This window comes from Microcebus murinus, chromosome 5, assembly GCF_040939455.1.
Source record: "Microcebus murinus isolate Inina chromosome 5, M.murinus_Inina_mat1.0, whole genome shotgun sequence".
NCBI lineage: Eukaryota > Metazoa > Chordata > Mammalia > Primates > Cheirogaleidae > Microcebus > Microcebus murinus.
In genome coordinates, this window is record NC_134108.1 from 104,432,017 (window position 1) to 104,451,337 (window position 19,321).

At 53.9% G+C, this 19,321-nt stretch overlaps 2 protein-coding genes across 7 annotated transcripts in view; one reads left to right on the forward strand and one right to left on the reverse strand.

Moving 5' to 3' along the window:
- Positions 1 to 8,565, forward strand: part of MOCS1 (molybdenum cofactor synthesis 1) — a 28,372-nt gene extending 19,807 nt beyond the window's left edge. The window contains exons 5-11 of one of the 2 annotated variants that reach the window (XM_012778260.3): positions 399 to 460; positions 781 to 892; positions 1,181 to 1,293; positions 1,763 to 1,873; positions 4,023 to 4,143; positions 4,669 to 4,716; positions 7,006 to 8,565. In XM_012778260.3, coding sequence (XP_012633714.2) covers positions 399 to 460; positions 781 to 892; positions 1,181 to 1,293; positions 1,763 to 1,873; positions 4,023 to 4,143; positions 4,669 to 4,716; positions 7,006 to 7,766 — 1,328 coding nt within the window. In that variant the 3' untranslated portion in view covers positions 7,767 to 8,565. Of the gene's footprint in view, positions 1 to 398; positions 461 to 780; positions 893 to 1,180; positions 1,294 to 1,762; positions 1,874 to 4,022; positions 4,144 to 4,668; positions 4,732 to 7,005 lie in introns of both variants that reach the window. The other variant, XM_012778283.3, reaches the window with a different exon arrangement.
- A 616-nt stretch (positions 8,566 to 9,181) lies between these two features.
- The window catches only part of DAAM2 (dishevelled associated activator of morphogenesis 2), a 104,944-nt gene continuing 94,804 nt past the window's right edge, over positions 9,182 to 19,321 (reverse strand). For all 5 annotated transcript variants that reach the window (XM_076003380.1, XM_076003381.1, XM_076003382.1 and 2 more), the window contains 6 exons: positions 16,621 to 16,789; positions 16,323 to 16,430; positions 15,304 to 15,364; positions 13,680 to 13,811; positions 12,378 to 12,548; positions 9,182 to 12,199 (listed from right to left, as the gene is read on the reverse strand). In XM_076003380.1, the coding sequence (XP_075859495.1) occupies positions 11,975 to 12,199; positions 12,378 to 12,548; positions 13,680 to 13,811; positions 15,304 to 15,364; positions 16,323 to 16,430; positions 16,621 to 16,789 (866 nt within the window). In that variant the 3' untranslated portion in view covers positions 9,182 to 11,974. The remainder of the gene's footprint in view (positions 12,200 to 12,377; positions 12,549 to 13,679; positions 13,812 to 15,303; positions 15,365 to 16,322; positions 16,431 to 16,620; positions 16,790 to 19,321) is intronic.

The window sequence follows — 19,321 nt, forward strand, 5'->3', positions numbered from 1 at the left end:
GGATTTTGCATATAACATTTGGAATCAGTTAATAATAGGTAACATTAACTGTAGACCCCAATTAAACAAAATATTGTCTCTACAAAAAGAATTCCATTCTTCCATCCCTTTTGTAGACCTGTATTACAGAAAACTCTACTCAATTATTATTACCATATTTTGATTTTAATCAAAACCCACCTTATGACATATATTTATATAGGATCCTCAATTTTGCCTCTTGGCTTGCAAAGCCTAAAATATTTACTCTCTGTGCTCTGACCTGCTACAGAAAACGTCTGTCAGCCTCCAGACCAGGTGGTCTTTGAGGTTCCTTATAGCTCTGGCTTCCCTGTGGGTATGGGGCAGGGGAGAGGGAGGAAGTTCCTGGACTCATGTTTCTCTCTCCCTGCCCACAGGCTTCTACAAGGTCATGGAGGGCATCCACAAGGCCATCGAGCTAGGCTACAGCCCGGTGAAGGTGAGGACGTCCCCACCACTGACTCCTACTCTGTGCTGACTTGGCCCTCCCCCCAGCTCCCTGACCCATCTGGCAGCCCATACCCAGCTAGCCAGACTACCCACTTCCTCCCAGCCACATCTAGCCCTGCCTGCCCCCTAGAGAAAAGGGAGAAAATCAGCGACCCCCTGGAATCGCCCAACTTAAGAACTGAGTGGGGAGAGGCAGGGAACGGGCCCCCCAGTGGAAGGCCTCAGTGGTGCTGGACCCCCAAAGGGAACCACCCCACAGGAGAACATGGGTGGGGGACAGCCCTCATGGTCCCATTGTCCCTTGGGCAGGTTAACTGTGTGGTGATGCGAGGCCTAAACGAGGACGAGCTCCTGGACTTTGTGGCCTTAACCGAGGGCCTGCCCCTGGATGTGCGCTTCATAGAGTACATGCCCTTTGATGGTCAGTGACACGGGGCGGGGTAGGGGGGCTGGGCCTGGGGTGAGTGGGGTGGCTCGCCCTGTGGGTACTGCCAACCCCAGGAATGGGGGGCTGTGTTGGGGCACTGGTGGCCCCTCAGAGTCCAGTGTGGGTGTGGTTTGGTCCACCCATTTTAGGCAGGGCCCCCTGTCCTCCCACCCAAGAGGCAGGGGGACTGGTTTCTGTGCTGGGGGTGGGGACTTGAAGGCCCCAGGGCCCCTTCAACTCTGTGATTCAGCAGCTCCCCCACCACCCCCAACCCTAATATAGGCAACAAGTGGAACTTCAAGAAGATGGTGAGCTACAAGGAGATGCTGGACACCATCCGGCAGCAGTGGCCGGAGCTGGAGAGGCTGCCCGAGGAGGAATCCAGCACAGCCAAGGTGAGGGAGCAGGAGGGTGGGGTGGCCCCTCACAGGATGGAGAGCAGGCAGGGGCAGTGGTGTGGGGTAGTGAGAAACAAGGCAGAGCCGTTACAACACCTGCCTGTTTCCGCAGTGGAGAAGTAGACTGGGCTTGGGCAGGCAGGGGTTAAGTGATCAGAGGACATGCTCTGTAGAAGTGGGGGTGTGCCGGTCCCACTCTTCCATGTGGCCTTCTCTGGACATGCCGCCCATGGGTCCCTGTGTCCTCAGCAGGTTTCCTCTGGGGCAAGCCAGGCTCTGGCAGAGAACTCACAGGTCATCTATTCTTTCAGTTTTCTGTCGTCTGAGGGCCTTGGGTGCCACCTTTGCAGGGGCTCCCCTGGGAGAGGGTTGGGAGTGGGGGTCCTGACGTCAGGGCGGGAGAGCTTGGGCTCAGCAGCCTCTCCTGTCCCTTCACTGCCCTTTCCCGCCTGCCTCACCCTCCCAGGCCTTTAGGATCCCTGGCTTCCAAGGCCAGATCAGCTTCATCACTTCCATGTCCGAGCACTTCTGTGGGACCTGCAACCGGCTGCGGATCACGGCAGATGGGAACCTCAAGGTGAGTGTCCCCTCCTCCACGAGGACCCCGGCCGCCTCCGTGTTCTCAAGTCTCCTCCTGCCTGTGCTCGCTGACAGGGGAGGAGGCCGGCAGGGCACACGGGGTGGCTGGTGTGATAAGCGTCAGGTTTGGGGGCATCGTGGGAGCAGCTGATGAGGGTGAACTCATGGCCTCTCTGGAAATGTCACTCTGATTCCTTCCATCTTTGGGTCCCTGAAGTAGCTTCTGGTTTATTGGGACCCCCTTTCCAGCACCCAGTGCTACCAGAGAGGAGGCCCAAGGGATCACTGCACTTCACCCAGTGCCCACCGTGGCTGACCCTTCCACCAGACCAGGGCTCAGTTCTGAAACTGGCATCTGTTAGTCACATCCAATGAGCATGTCCTGTGTGGTCAGCCTGTGTGGATGTCAGGGCCGTACACACTCATTGGTGAGACCAAACAAAGAGGTGACGTGGTAGTACATAATTCCTTGTCAAACACCTGGCTGGCCAGGTGGCACTGGGGCGGTGGACCTGGAGGAAGAGCACCGTGGACCTCGGGTAGCCTTGGAGAACAGGGGTGGGCAGGAGAGACGAGGAGGGGAGGTGCGTATGCGGGGTTCACGCTGACTCGCAGGAGCAGATTAAAGCCAGGTGCATGGAGACCACGTTGCAGAGGCCTTTGGTTCAGAACGTGTTCTGCTGACAGTTGGGCTCTGCACTAGGTTTCTAAACGGGGGAGACACGATTGCCCCCACCCATGTTTTAGGGAGAATAACGCACAGGTTGGATGTGAAGATAGAAAGGCCAATTTGATGGCCGCCGGCAATGCTCCAGGTGTAAGAGTGAGTGAAGGCGGGAGGGAGACTCAGCTGGGAGAAGCACGAGGAAGGGGAGGAAGGTGGCGCGGCAGATTTTCCTGGGCTGGAGATGCAGAATTGCGTAGGTATCGTCTGCACAGGTCAGTGTCCCAGCTGGAAACGGAGGTGGGATCTGACAGGTAACGGAGGGGCTGTTCACAGTGTCGCAGGGTGAGGGCCCCGAGAAGGGATGCCGAGGCCCTCAGGACAGGCAGCAGCAGACACCTGTTCCCACCTACGCAGGAAGGGCAATGGGAGGAAGAGGTGTCCCTGGGGCCCACTGAGGGCTACAGCCTGGGAGGAGAGGCCGCCTGGTGGGCCCTTCAGCTGTGGAGGAAGCAGCTGCTGCCAGAGATGTCAAGGCAGGGAGGACGCAGGGGACAAATGCCCCAACCTTTCTTTCCTTGCAGCCTTGACTTCCTAGGCAGGGGCCAGCCGGGGGGTGGGGAGCCCGCCAGGTGAAGGACGGGGGAGCCTCCTAGTCGCAGAGCAGGGCGGGGAGTGGGATGTGGCAGGGGAGCGAGGGATGAGGAAAAGCTGCACGTGCAGTCGTCACACCGTCTGTCTCGGGTGTCGTTGGCACCGTATCTTCTCGAGTGATCCCTGCCTCCAGGGCTTCTCACACGTTCTCCTGTCTCTGTGGCCACAGTGCCTTGTGCAGAGCCAGCACATAGTGGGTGCTGTATAAGGGTTTATGAAGGGTGATAGGCATCTCAATCTCTGGGACTGCCCCCCTGACACCCAGCTGGGAAGCTGGGAAGCATTGAGTGAAGTTTGAGTGACCTCAAGATGGCACTTCCCCAGCCCTCAGCTGCTCAGCTACCCAGCGGGGATCACAGACTCACACAGGTGCAGTGACAGGCAGGTGATGTCCACAGGTGAAGGGACCAGGAGGAGACTGATGCGAAATAGGACGTCTGTGCCACATCTGGGGGGGACTTCCAGGATGCACGTAGCCCCAGCTGAGCGGGGGCCGGTCCATCAGCTATCTCGGGGGAAGGTACAGAGCCAGATTTTCATGTGCTGTCTCTGTTGACATCTACTTCGTTTTTAAAGTACACTGAAGGAAGCATGGCTTTGACTCAGACATCAGCCTTGGGAAGTCTGACTTTGCTTCTTGCTCTTCCAGCCCCTGACCCCTCCATACAGCACCTCTGTCCCTCCTTGCCAGGGGTCCTGCCTCGAGCATGATCCTGCCGTGGGAGGCCTGGCACTGGTGCCCTGCCCGGGTGGCTCAAGGGATGGTGTTACTATCCAGAGGGCAGGAGGCCAAGCTTCAGGGAGGCGTGTTGTCCTCACCCCCACATAGGTCTGCCTCTTTGGGAACTCCGAGGTGTCTCTGCGGGATCACCTGCGGGCCGGGGCCTCCGAGCAGGAGCTGCTGAGAATCATCGGAGCGGCCGTGGGCAGGAAGAAGCGGCAACATGCGGGTAAGGGCAGGGCGGGGAAGGCCAGGCTGGATGGTGAGTGGGCCATTGTGCGCAGGAGGGAGGTCCAGAGTTAGGGGAGAGAGGGCCAAGGGGCACCTGGGAGGAAGCTGGCAGGGCCCAGTGTTGTCGCCACTCCCACTCACTCCTGCCAGACCTCTAGACCTGGAGTGCGGAGATGGTCCTCCTCCTCTGGGGACATTGTCATAGCCGAGGCTGCGCAGGAGAGGGGACCCGGAATTCTCAGTGGCTGCTTTCCTGGGCACGGGGAGAGGGGTGGCATTGCTCCCTTCTCATCCCACGTGTTGCCTTCTGATAGGGAGGGCAGGGTCCTGGGTGTCCACAGACTGTCCCTGGGCTCTGCCACCAGTGACCTTGTGGTGTACACGTGGCCTTCTGTCGGGGTGCGAGTGGCTGATGCAGTGCACAGGGGCTGTCCGAGCACGTTCGTTTCAGTGAACCTCCTCCCCCTGCCCTCTCTCCCCCTTCCCTGCTCTCCTCTCCCTCCCCGGCCTTCCCTTACCCCAGGCATGTTCAACATTTCCCAGATGAAGAACCGGCCCATGATCCTCATCGGTGGGTGACCCATCAGTACGTAACCACTCACCCTTGTCATTTGGGGACCCCGTGGGGTGGGGCCCTATCACAGTAACTTCCAGCTCCACCTTTCATCCTGATGTTCTCATCCTTATTTTTCTTCTATTCCTCCTTCATCTTTTCTCACCCCTTCATGCCTTTATTGTTTCTTCTCTTCCCTGTTCATGCTCCCCTCACTGCACCTGCCACAGACATGGTCATTCTGTCTCAGCAGAAGTCAGGGCGGGGATCCCTGGATTTCATAATCACAAGTTAGTTGTTCCCTGAGAATTGAGCTCCTGGTTAAAATAGAGACCTTTACCTCAGCTCTAGAATCTCCTAGCTTGAATACAATTTTAGATGTCCTTCCCCCCGGCAGTGTGGAACAGTCCATGTGTGAATAACCAATAGTTACTGTGTGTCTGGGCCAGGTGGAGCGTCAGGCAGCAAGCTAATAATGTTATGTTTTCAGGGAGGAAACAGGCAGAATTTCAACTTCCCAATTTCTTAACTCTCAGGAACGTCTGTGCATAGGACATATATCATGTGCATAGGATGCTTCAAACCAAAACACCCTTTTTTATAAAGCCATATGTAGTGCCCTAGGGAACTGGGAACTGGGCTGGTCCCCAGGGGCTGTATGTACAGCTGCTCTGCCCCTCTGTCAGAGTACTCAGATTAGAGAGCAGAGGCCCTGTCCCCTTGCTCACACCCAGCTCTGGGCCCCCTGAATTGTACCCTTGGACGAAAGAAAGCAGTGAGAAAAGCAAGAGGAAAGGATTCTTTTCTCCAGAGGTTGCAGCAGAGTGAGTGCAGCGGCCCAGAGGACAGCAGGCTGGGATGGGCCGGGGACAGCCCAAGGACCACCATTGTTTTCCACCCCGTAGAGGCAAGGCAGGGCACTGCTGGGAAGCGATGGCAGCGCTCCATCAGGGGACAGACTTTATCGTCCCTGCTCCCCCACCTCCAGCCTCACGGTCCTCTTGTTGGCCCTTGGCCCATGCTGGTGTCCCTCATGGCGAGTAGAGGTGCCTTGATGGCATCCTCCCCGGAAGGGCGGTTGCCCCTCTGACATCGACGTGTCGGAGCATGGTGGGAAGCTGGAAGTTGGGAGGCCATGTGCTTCCTGCAGAATTTCATTGCTCTCGGGGATATCGCGTAACTAGCCTAGTGTGCTGTCTATAAATCCAGGAGTGGTCTGGAACAGGGCCCCTCAGCCTTCTCATACGTGTGAATCACGTGGGGAGTTTGTTATTTCAGATTCTGATTCGGGAGGTCTGGGGTGGGATACTGCATCTCTAGTGAGTTCTCAGAGGGGCTGGTGCTGCTGGCCCGCGGACAGGCCACCCTCTGAGTGGCAAGAGCCTGCCAAGTCCCCCGGCCCTCGGGACCACGGGAATCAGCCTTCCAGTCTTGTGTGCACTGCTCATGTGCTTGAGGGAATTTGAGAGACTCGATTTAAGTAGATTAAATGTTTCCCTTAGTACCTTGCTGTAAACTAAGTGTCTATATTAACTCTTCATAGAGACTGTGAAGATGAAAATAAGTATAATTGGTAATTGAGGGTGAGACCTAGCTACAGTTTTAAGAAAACGAAGAGACATTGAGAGGTCATTTGATCCAGGCTTCCGCCCTCACACCTTAGGTGTTTCTTAAGAAAGCGTGGGGCCGGGCGCGGTGGCTCACGCTTGTAATCCTAGCACTCTGGGAGGCCGAGGCGGGCGGATTGCTCAAGGTCAGGAGTTCAAAACCAGCCTGAGCGAGACCCCGTCTCTACTATAAAAAATAGAAATTAATTGGCCAACTAATATATATATATATAAAAATTAGCCGGGCATGGTGGCACGTGCCTGTAGTCCCAGCTACTTGGGAGGCTGAGGCAGTAGGACTGCTTAAGCCCAGGAGTTTGAGGTTGCTGTGAGCTAGGCTGACGCCATGGCACTCACTCTAGCCTGGGCAACAAAGCGAGACTCTGTCTCAAAAAAAAAAAAAAAGAAAGCGTGGGAAACAGGACAGTTCTCATAAGGAAGGAGCCCGGAGTGCCCCTACCGCAGTGTTGTGTGGCAGTCCCTGGTGCCCTGCATGTCACCTGGCGGGAAGGGCTGTGAGCTTGCACTGTGGGTACCTCCTGTCTGTGTACTTCTGTGTTATCTGTGCTTTATGTTCATCCCTCTTTCTCCATTGTGAAAGAAAGAACTTGGGTGGGAGAGGGAGAGGGTTGGGGAATAGAAGTAGGAAAAATAACTGCCTTATGGGACTTAGTCTTTCTTTCTCCTTCCTGCCTTCCAGAGTTATTTTCGATGTTCCAAGATTCCCCACCAGCCAATCTGAGCATTTCCCCCTGGGACCCCTTCCACGTTCAGGGTCTGAGACTCAGAGCGAGCTTCTCCAGCCAGATGGCAACTTTGTGGAAAGGACGTGGGGTCCCCCCGGCCCCTCCCGTAGCCCAGCGGCGGCTGGGGTCTGGCTCCCCTCAGAGACACTACACTTCCCACGCAGACTCAGATGCCAACTCCAAGTGCCTTAGCCCAGGGTCCCAGGCTCCCGCCACCCCCTGGGGACCCCCATCAACCTCGGAACAACTGACCCACGTGGACTCAGAAGGACGGGCAGCTATGGTAGATGTGGGCGGGAAGCCGGACACAGAGCGGGTGGCTGTGGCCTCAGCCGTGGTCCTCCTGGGGCCTGTGGCCTTCAAGCTCGTCCAGCAGAACCAGCTCAAAAAGGGAGATGCCTTGGTGGTGGCCCAGCTGGCTGGAGTCCAGGCGGCCAAGCTGACCAGCCAGCTGATTCCTCTGTGCCACCACGTGGCCCTGAGCCACGTCCAGGTGCGGCTGGAGCTGGACGGCACGCGCCATGCCGTGGTGATCCAGGCGTCTTGCCGGGCTCGGGGCCCCACCGGTGTGGAGATGGAGGCCCTGACCTCTGCCACTGTGGCCTCGCTCACCCTGTATGACATGTGCAAGGCGGTCAGCAGGGACATCGTGCTGGGGGAGATCAAGCTCATCAGCAAGACCGGGGGCCAGCGGGGGGACTTCCATCGGGCTTAGAGTTCCTGCCCCTCTCACCCACGGCCAGCCAGGGCCGCGGATGCGGAGCAGGTTGGGCTGAGGGAAAGATGTCACGTTCCTTTAATCCCAGCCACTGCTCACCGTCATCAGTAGGAACCCAAGCTCATCCCGCTTTGCTACTAGGTCTGCTGCCGGATGACCTCTGATGACCTGTGGGGCTTTCTGTGTACAGAGGGGACACTGGCAGCCCCTAAGCCTTCCAGGACACTAAGGTCACGGGAGGGGGTTGCAGCGAGCAATGCTTGGTAACTGAAAAATCACATCATATTATTTGTGGACTATTTCAGACCACCAGTTTCAGACGGTCCAGCCCGTAACTTCTCATTTTGGGTTTTCTCTTCTGCTTTCCTGGGGAAAGAATAAGGGCTCATTAAGCAGAGGAGCCCACTTTGAGGAGGGAAAAGCACAAGCTTGCACAGAGAATGTATCCCAGCTTCTCCCCAGCAGCTCTGATTCCCAACTCTGCCTGCTCCCAGCTTCTGCCCCATCTCTCCTGCCCGAGCCTGTGTCCCTCTGGACTTGCAGGCTTTCGGCTGAGCAGCCGCCACGTCCTGCCAGCCCCTTCCTCAGCCCACTCCTCGTAAACAGGATGCACATGCGTGGGCCGAGGCCCTAAGGGCTCCTGACCCACCACACAGCCCACACCTGGCCCTGCCCCAGACCATTCCTCCCTCCCTTATTCTGGAACATGTCAGGGAAAGAAGAGAGGTGAAGGTCACCTTCACCCTCACAGTGCACAAATAAAGCCACGATGCCAACTTTGCAGATGCAAGAATAAGGACTGTCTGTGTGGATGGCACCAAGATGCTACGGTTTCAGACCCCTCCCTCAGGCCTGTCCCCAAACCCACTCCCCTGGGGAGAAGAAAAGGGGAACCCTGGAAAGCCATACAGGGCACATTCTTGAATATCCCCCTGCGGGAGAAGGTACAGTGAAGCAGGAGGCACAGAATTGCACATGTAAGGGAGAAGTTCAAGGGCAGAGGCAGGGTTCAAGCTCCCTGCTTGTACCACCAGCTATTAGAGCCCAGGGGAGTGCAGTTACAGCCTCCTGGTTCTCACGTCCCCAAACGCTGGAGTGGCCTCCTGGGTCCTCTGGTGTGTTTTGGCACCTTTGGGTGTGTCCTCAGTGGTGTCCCCTGCCTGCCTTCCCTCTGCCCTATGCTGAGGTGTGCTGGCAAAAGTTAACAAGCAGCTCTCTGGAAAACAGACAATTTCCATGACTCCCATGTTGACCAATTTCAAGCTACCAATGTAATTTTAAACGGCTTGCAAATCTCCTGCAAATGTAAAACAGTTAGTTCTCATGGAGCTCCAGCACACCACTGTCTGTGCCAGCTCCCCAGCCCATCCCAAGTCCCCTCATGGGAAGAAGACACAAGTTTCAAGGCAGGCTGGGTAGGGATGGTATGGATTTAATAGTTTTTAGTATTACAATATATTCTTATAAAAAAAGGTGCAGGTGAAAAGGACACTGCAGATTTCGTCCATTGGCCTCATTTGTCGTCTGAGGCAGCTGGTGAGAGCAGCCTTGGCATGAAGGCATCCCTGGTAGAGGTCAGGGGAGACGGTCACAACTCCCCGGGTGGTGGCAATGGGATGGGATGGCGGTGGGGAGAGCCTGCCCCAGACCCTTCCCCATCCACCTGGAGGATGTTCTCCTCCCACTGCCCCTAAACACGTTATTTCTATCACAGGGGAGGGAGTAAGTGCTGCTGCTGAGAAGGGAACAGGTTGCATTAGGTTGACGATGAAATTTTACATTGGACACAAAATTAGCTGGAAAAATTTTCCCAAAGGTGGCTGGAGGGGTGGGAAGGGCATAGGGAAACAAGACCAAGGAGCACATTAATAGACTGTAACATATCGAGGACCAGCGCAGCCACCCACCCCATTGGGCGCCAGCCCCTTGTGAGTTGACTGCTACGGTCCATGGTCCAAGGCACTGTTGATCTGGCTGCAATGGCACCTGGTACCAAAGCCACTGGCCAGATCTAGGAAATAATAAATAGAGAAGAAAAAATATTTGGGGGTAAGAAGGCTGGGCTCTGGAACGATGTATGTGTCCTCTGTAAACAGGTAAACCGAACTCTGCTTTTCTGAGGATTGAATGTGTCTTGAACAGCTTCCACATTCCTTGTCTTTCTGGTGCATATCTGGTCTTCCTTGGTGGGCGGGAATGCCAGGTTTTGGAGATGCTTGTCGGACCAGAGCGCTCCCCTTGGGGGCTAGATCGATCTCAGCCTGGCCAGTTTGGGAGAGGACCTTAAGAGGCCTCACCCACAACCTCCCCCTCATCCCAACACTTGCATCTTGCAGGGTGGGCTCTCGGGGGTGCAGATGGGTATAGCAAAGCTCTCAGCAGCTGCTCTTCCTGGAAGCCTTCATCTCGTCCTCACCTGGGTTCCAGGATAGCTCTTCACACCTGTGCTGGCCAGGCTTGCACTGCTCAGATCCCTCCCACCAGAAAACACGTGCCACCTGCCCCCTCGAACCTACGCACATGCTGGGCTCACCAAGCCTGTGTTTCTGTCCCCACAGCCACTATGGTCCCACCCCCAGGAATCTGATATAGGAAAAAGGCAGAAGATAGGCAGCTGAGAGCAGGCCAGCCCGCCAGCTTGTGCACTGGCAATAACCCTGAGCCAGGGGTGAGGTGGGGAGGGCTGGGAGCTGGTGGATGGGTTGAGGCAGGGCCGGACGCACAGACAGTAAGACGTTATTGAACATATAAAGCCTTGAAATTGACCTCAGGCCCCTCCTTTCAGAAGAGATTTTGTCTAGAGCCAGCTGTCCCATCCACAAAGGACAGCTCAAGACGGACAAAATGGAAGATGGGAGTGGACAGGAACACTGGAATGGGTCTGTGGCAAGTCAGGCGGAAGAACCAAATCGGGTTCCAGAGATGGGGGGAAGGCCCTGAAGCAGTGTGCTCCTCCATCTCCAGCTTCCATGGTTGCTGTCCCTTCTCTCCTCTTGGCCCCCATCTGAATGACACAGAGGAGGGGCCACCTTTAGAGGCATAAATGTGGAGGGCAGCTCTGGCCCTGGGACCCCCTTGGAACCTACTCCCCCACCAGCCTCAGCCAGGACACTGGTTCTAAGTGTCCTTGTGCAGGCCGGATGGAGCAGGAAGCTCTTCTGTGGCTCACTGTGGCTTCTGCCCCAAGGCAGATGTTAGGGAAAGGGGGTGCGAGTGATTTATGGGACATGGTAGACCAAGGGGCTGTCGGGTGGAGCTGGCATTCAAGAGCTGCCCTCTGGTGCGGTGCCACAGGGAACTGCTAGGCAACAGGTAAGGTCACTTCCCAACCACGGCCAGGTTGCACGGGGCCAGGTTGCATGGGAAGATGGGGACTTGGGATGCACCCGTAGGGATCTGCCCGAGGCATGAGGTGTGGTGTAATGGGGTCCTACTTGAGCCCCCTCCCTTGCCAGATGCAAGTACCTGGTAGTGAGCCACAGTCGGAACCCAAAGGGGAGTCTTCCGGGTTGTGGATTAGTAGATGAGATGGAGGTGTGCAGGTGGGTGTAGGGAGAAAGACTTCAGACATGGCAGAGAGGCCAAAGGACTTGTGACATGGGAAACAGGCACTGCTACCCTGTTCTGGTGGCTTTGGTCCCCGCATCATCCTCCCAACGTTTGCTCTTTTTCTGGAATGTACCAGAGCTGATCTAGCTAGAAAACAACGCCTTTCCCAATTCCATCCAAAAGGAAAGTTTGCCCCCAGAGCAGTGTCCGCTGAGCCTCCTCGAGGGGGGGGGGGGGCCTGGACTCCCCACCCCCGCTCTCACGCCCCGTTACTCTCCCTGCTCATGAAATCTGGACAATGTCATGGACCTCCTCTCTGGTCTAGATCTGGAACAGTTCTGTGCCAACCTGTGGGTGCCCACGGTGGGGTGGGGAGCAGGGCCCTCAGCCCCAGGTGGCCTGGTCAGAGACCCAGGGCCTGCTAGGGGTGTCCAAGCCAGCCTCAGAGATGTCCCTGGGGACTGTGTGAAGGGGAGAAGAGAGGAGCCCTCAGGTAAACGTGGGGGGACACCTGGTCCAGCCACACACCATTCCCCACCCCGGGGCCCAGCCCAGGGCTCAGCCCGAGCACCAAATCCTGTAAGTGTCACCGCCGTCTCCACTCAGCCCCTCTGGGCTGTCCCTGTCTGCCAGCCTCCCGCGCGGCCAGTCCCAGGTCAATAATTTAGCCTGTTTATTGCGCGCTCCCTGGTGACTTCCAGGGCCTGGCTCCCTGACCGCTTGCGGCTGCGCTTGAGCTTGCATAAGTCCTTGTCGAAGACCTCCCCGGAGCGCAGGGCGGACACCAGGTCGTCGAACTCGCCGCCGCCCTCGTCCAGCGCGCTGCCCGCCCGGACCTTCCGCTGCCGCTGCCACCGCTCGCGCTCCCTCTGCTCCTTCAGCTGCGGGGAGAGGGGCCCTCAGGAGCCGGCCGAGGCCCACGCCGGGGTCACTCCCGCGGGCGGCGGCCCTGGTGCCCGCTGTATCGGTCGCCCCCCTTTCCCGTCCCCGACGCCCAGCCCGCCCTCCCCCTCCAGGGCCCCCCGGCGCACGCCAGCCATTCCCTCCCGGGCCCCTCACCATGGCCTCCATGCGCGCGCGCCGCTCCTCCTCCTCCTTCCTGCGCCTCATGGCCTCCAGGTCCTGCCGCGCCTCCGAGAAGGCCTGCAGGAAGGTGTCGAAGATACCAAAGAATTCGTCCGGCTGCATCTTGCTCTCCTGCTCCCCGAAGTGCACCAGGGCCTTGGCGAACTGTCAAGGGAGGGAACGGGGTGGTGGAGAGTCGCCCCTGAGCATGGTGGGCTCAGCCCCTGAGGTTAGCTGGGTTCCCATCAGAGCAGAGCACAGTCCAAGGCGTGGTGGGCAGGGCTGGAGGGGCCGGGGAGACCCCCATTATCACCAGGGCCAGGGACAAGGCCAGGGAAGACTGCAGCTGACACCCTGGGGAGGTGGGGCATTGGGCCGGATGACAGTCTCCCTCAGAGCCGCCTCTGGGCCTGTTAAGGGGTGGGCGTGGGATCCGGAGGTATAGACCTTGGGAAGCCCTTCCTAAGGCCGGGAGTAACCTAGAAAGAGCTCAGGAGGACTTTAGAGATCATGTAGTTAACCCAGATATTAATTAAACCCCTCTGTGCCTCAGCTTCCTCATCTGTAAAATGGGGATAACAATAGAATCTACTTTACTGTGGTGTTGTGGGGTTAAATTAGTTAATAGATGCAAAGGACTAGCTATACTTATATGTGCCAGGCACCGTTCTGACTTTTATTAAGAGCTGCTGTCTCTTACTCAAACCACTCAGAATCCTCCCAGAAAGACCTCGCTACTCAAGTGTGCTGCGTGGATGGCAGCAGGTACACCTCTTGGGAGAAACACTGAATCTCAAGCCCCACGCAGGCCTCCTGAATGAGAATCCACATTTTAATTAAGACCCCCATACTTAGGGTCCATGTGCACGTTAGTGTGAGAAGCAACTAAGTCCAAGGCTGAGCTGCAGGATTCTAACACAGTTCTATCATTTATAGCTGGGCAATCTTGGGCAAGTTACTTAACCTCTCTGATTCTCAGTGTTCACGTTTGTCAAAGGGGATAATAACCTTTCAACAAACCCATAAGGTAGGTGGTGAGACAAGTCATTAAAACACTTAACATGGCGCCTGACACCCCATAAGTGGACCAGGACCTTTGCAGTCTGCAGTTATCATTGCTTGTCTTGTGGGAGTGAGGAAACTTTTTTCTCTAAGCTCTGTGACCCTGGGTTTGTCCCTTCTGGGCCATCTGTGGTAGAAATGGGTGAAGGAGATGAGTTGAGAATAGGCTGAGCTGGGAAGCAGTGGGGTCAGGGTTAGGCTGGGGGTCAGAGTGGGGTCTTGGGGTGCCCTTACCTTGTCCCTGGCCTCATTTAGCTGGTCCTCCAGCTCTGAGAAGCTGAAGCTGGAGACCGTGATGAAATCACTCATGACTGGGACAAACTTGTCACTGGGCTCCCGCACCTGGCGCCTCTGATATTCCAGCTCCTGAGGAGGGAGAGGGACATGCTGCTCAGACGGGTGCCAGGATAGGTGTCACCACATCTGCCACCCTGGTCACTCACAGAACACTGAGCCCGTTGGAAGAAGGAACACCCTGAGTCTCACGATTCTAAGGGTGGCAGAGACTGGGAGGGTTAGCAGCCAGCTGGCCCTGCCACTACCCTTCCCTCGCCCACCACTGCCATCTGTCTTTCTCTAAAGCCTTGCGGCCCAAAGTGTGGTCTAGGGGCCCAGGGCCAGCAGCCCGCTCCGGGAATTGGTGAGAAATGCAGACTCCCAGGCCCCCTCCAGACCCACTGGACCAGAAGCTGCATTTCAGCAAGAACTGCAGGTGATTCATGTGCAGATTAAAGAGACATATTTCTAAAGCTCCCAGCTGACATGACTGCTGCTGGTCCGTGGACCACACTTTGAGTAGCACTTCACAGGACTATAAAATTGAAAATTTGGAAACATTTCTACCCCTCTTCCCCACACCACACAGTGGCAACAAAAGGTTCTTTCTCATACTTTTTTTTTTTTTTTTTTGAGACAGAGTCTCATTCTGTTGCTACAGTGCCATGGCGTCAGCCTAGCTCACAGTGACCTCAAACTCTTGGGCTCAAGCGATCCTCCTGCCTCAGCCTCCCGAGTAGCTGGGACTACAGGCATGGGCTACCATGCCCGGCTAATTTTTTCTATATATTTTTAGTTGGCCAATTTATTTCTTTCTATTTTTAGTAGAGATGGGGTCTTGCTCTTGCTCAGGCTGGTTTCGAACTCATGACCTTGAGCGATCCACCTGCCTCGGCCTCCCAAAGTGCTAGGATTACAGGCGTGAGCCACCACGCCCAGCCTCTTTCTCATACTTAACCTAACCTCGGTCTCCAAGTCCATTCTCCCCTTACCTACCCCCTCCCTCCACGGTGAGATGGGAAGGGGCTCTGGTTCTTAGGTGTGAAGTACAAAGACTTGGGGACATCCTTATACAGGCCCAGGGGGGGTCACGTCCTCTACTAGTGCTTTCTGGAAGCCAAGGGCTTCTCAGCTGAGAAGCCATCAGGACCACCACTCACTCCAGCAGTGAGTCACCACCTGGGTCCTCCACTGGCCCAGGGAAGAGACAAAGAGATACAGAGAAGAACCTCCTAGGGACATCAGTCCCACCGCCACACTGGGCAGCTTTCAAGGGCCGAAGATTCTCTTTCCCATCCGGCTGAACCCCACTGAAGCATGCAGCAGATTTCAGTCCATTCCACTCGACTGCCAAACAGACACCATGGGGGACAGTGACATGGATACAGTCTCAGATGTTCTCTTTTTAGGGGTTTAAATCTAAGCTCCACATAACCCAGTCACCCCTTTTGGGGCTGGCATGTGCTGGAGGCTGTGTCCGCTGTGCCAGGTGCTCTGTCAGCCCATGCAGGGGTGACAGGCAGCATGAGCAGCTCTTCCCAGCAGTGCCCTCAACCCAGGCAGGCGCAGGTACTGTACTCACCACCTCCACTGCTCTCAGGCCCCTTCTGAGGTTGCCCACCTCCTTCTCCAGCTCTGCCAGGCTGTGAGGAGACACAGGGAGGACGGGGGTCATCAGCTGTAGACTTGGGGAGCTGAGCCCAGTTCAGGGAGAGGGCAGTGCAAAGCACAATGGCCTGGGAGTCAGGGGACCCAAGCCACTGACGTGTGGCCCTGGCAAATCACCTCCCCTTCATGCTTCTGTCTGTGTATCTATAAAATAACAGTGGCGAAGCTTGCTTGCATTCTGCAGATCTCTCCAGATCAGAAATGCCATCCTGCGTATCAGAAGGTTTCCACGTGGCATCTGCCTTACACTTATTTATTTTTATTACCACCAAGGAATGCTTAAAGGCTCTTGCATGCATAGCATTCAGTACCTGTTGGCCAATTGCCGCTACATTTCTGGTTCTCCCGAAGGTGGCCTCTATCAGCCTGTATATCTGGGTCTGATTTCTCATCTGTAGCAGATGCTGTTAGTGCCCCGCCCATATTTTCTTGGACCATCTGTTATAGGGCATGGCCCTGACTCCTCCAACTGTGTGAGCACTTTTTTCCGAGGCCCAGCCCCATCTGCCTATACCCATGGCCAGAGAGTCATGCTCCCGCCACAGCCCTCAGCCTAGACTGACGGGAGATGCTGTGATTGCCCCAGCAGCCTTGTCCTGCAGGTGGGATAACTGAAGTGAGTCTTCCTCACTGTCCCCCAGTGTGCCTTAGTGGGGTTAAGTTCCAATTGCCCACCGTGGTAATTGGCTTGATAACATTCCCGCTACTGGCATTCTTTCCATCTCTGGCTCACTTCCCCACTCCTCTATTGCTGTTTTCTGGAAACATCTCTGAAATAAGGATTTAAGAGCAAACTGTCTTTGTTTGGTTCTCCAAGAAGCAGACCCTAGACACTGCCTGTTCCTAGCGAGCCCAGAGTGGGCCCCGGAGAAAGAAAGTCAGACAAGAGTGCGAGTTATCGCAGGAGAAGGAAGTCTAGGAGGGTCCCCTCACTTGACTTTGGCAGCTTCTGGAAGATGCTGCAGCTCTGAAGGCATATTCAGGATGTCTGGGAAATGCTTCTCCAGGGTCATGATCAGGTAGTGCAGCAGAGAGATGTTTCTGTGGATGACAGTGCAGTCAGGGGTTAGGGACAGGGGAGAGTAGCAGTGAGTGGCAGAGGGAAATTAGGGAGAGGTGTTAAGGGAAAGAGAGGATGGGTCTTGGGATGGGAAAGAGAGGGAGGATAGGAGGGAGGAGGGGAGGGGACAGCGTGGGGTGAGAGGAAGTTAAGGAAGCGGGAGGCCCCTACCTGTCAATGCTGGACTTGGTGTCGGCGATCTTGTTGAGGCTGGCCACCCGGAACCCGTAGGCGCCCCCACGCTGCCCTTTGTTCATGAAGTTGCCGATGGCCAGGACAACCTCCAGCATCTGCTTTAGACGCTTGCTGCGGATCAGCTCCCGGGAGGCCAGCAGGATGGCTGGGGGAGGGGACCTGTCAGAGCCCTGCACAGACTAGGCGGGGGCCGTGGTACCCCTGCATCCCGGGAAGATGCCACCACAAAGGTCAGGGAAGGGGCCGTCAAGAGTCTTCAACTCTCAGGGTGGCCGAGACTACCCCTGCTCCTCAGCTGACCAACCTACCTCACGTCCCTCATCCACCCGCCTCCCGGGGAAGCAGACAGTTCACCAGTAACCCGTTCCCACAATGGGCCGACTCCTCCCGAGAATGTGTTTAGGAAGATCTTTTCTTGCATGTATTTAAAGATTATCAATAAAGCCTTTCTACAAATATATACAGGAATATATTAATAATACTTTCAGTTTTCTAAATGAGCACTTAAATTTTTAACTTTAGCATTTTACATATATAGGATTGCTTCTGCCTATTTTGAGATGCTGTATTTTATTGATTTTTTTGGAAAGAAAAAAATCCAGCAATTAACATGTCATCAATTATATTTCCACGTTTTTTTTGTTCCATAAAATGATGTTGTGTTTTACTGTTGATGGTATCTTAGATTTGATGAAATAAGTTACTTGACATCCTGTTGAATATCCTTTTTAAGATTATTCCAACCTTAAGGCATTTTAACCATTCTTCCCCAATGCCTTAAATGATATGTTAATATTTGCTAGTAATACAGACTAAGCTAAGAGTAACCAAAACTTCCGTATTTCTGTGTGCTGTGGCCCTTCCTCAACTGGTGTGTATTTATAGTGTAGCTGCAGAATTGAGATACAAATCCTGCACTGAGATTTTGGCTACTACTGATGGAAATGCTTTCTGAATATTGAATGTGGTGATAAGAAGACCAGATTATCCTGTGACCTTTGGCTTATGCCAAACTCAACATTCCTTAAGATGGTGCTATGAAGATAAAATGAAAACCACCTGACTAAAAGCCTATAGAAAACTTCCAAAGCAATTAAAAATAAGTAACTGTGAAAAGGAAGCTGTAAAAATGACTACTAAGTAAGGTTTGTCAGTAGCTTCTAAGTTGAACATGTGCATGCTCTATGACCTAAAAGCAGCACTACTTTTGATGGGTATTTTGGTTGTTTCTAGTTTTTAAGGAATTACCAATCGAATGGGTAAATTATAGTATATTCAGATAATGGAATAAAATGCAGCACTGAAAATGAAGATCCCACCACTGTATGTAACACTAAGGATAATTCACAACCACAATGTTGAATAAAAGAAGTCAGCATGAAATGATTCATACTATATTATTCCATTTATATAAAGTTCAAAGCAGATGAAATTAAATCTAGAAGGCAAGTTAGTTGCTACCTTTAGCAAGAAGGGAGGGAGTTAAGGGGGGGCATGGAGAAGGCTCTAGGGGGGTGGAAACATTCCATTTCTTGACCTGGGTGTTGGCTACACAGGTGGATTGCTCCATAACCATTCATCTAGTAGGCATCTTATGATTTGTGTACTTTTCTATTTGCATGTTACATTTTCAATAAAAAGATTATTTTAAAAACTACTTGGAAAAGTTTCTGGCAATTTATATCAGTTAGGTTAGTTTTTCTAAGGTTGATATGCTATTTGAAAAATCTGCAAAGGAAACATCCTAAAAATGCTAAAATGTTGGCAAAACAGAAAATGACAAGAGTTCAAAGGAAATCAGTGTAAATGGGAAAACTCCCATATGCAACCCTGACACTTTAGATACATTCATAAGAATATTATATTCATGAATATATTCATAAGAATATTATATTTGCAACCATATTCATCTCAACTATATTTATCTCAACTATATTCATAATAAGAATCAGTATATTTGGTATATTCAGCAATAAACATATTCATAAGAAGAATATGTTCAAGAAGAATAAGTTCATGAATATATTTATGGAAGAATTGGTAAATGCATCAAATTTGGTGAATTGGCTTTTGGAAAATTGACTCAGAGCCCCTGCCGGGGGATGGGAAAGCAGGTGTCCATAGCACTGGGATAGGTGAATACTTCCTAGGAGAACTGGAAGGAAGAATAGGAATTACAATTCTGCATAATCATCTGGTCTCCACCCCCACTCTGATATGATTCTGCAATATGCAACTTCAGGCACCTCCTCCCAACCTAGCTCTTGGAAGGAAGAGGCCTCTGGACCATTCAAGGACAGCAGCTACTGCATAGTGGAGTGATAAGATGGAACAGAGCTATAGAAGAGCGACTTTTACCAGCAGGTTTTGCTATCCCAAACACGTCTCACTCTGCTTAGCTTGATGTCCAGGGAGACTCTTCCCTGAGCATCCACCGATTAATTCTTAGGGAGAGCTTAGGAGTGGACTCCTGGGAACAGGAGGCTGTCTGAGATGAAACCTTTCCAGGGGCTGAGCTACTGTGGTTCCATAGCTCCAAAGGGCAATTGCTCACATGTGCTCCTCTGACCCAAAACACAAACAGTTGAGAATACAAGTCTTGGGCTGGCCCCCTTATGTGTGCCGCATGCTCCAAAGCTGTCTGCAGCAGATGCAACAGACACGATGAAGATAAGGG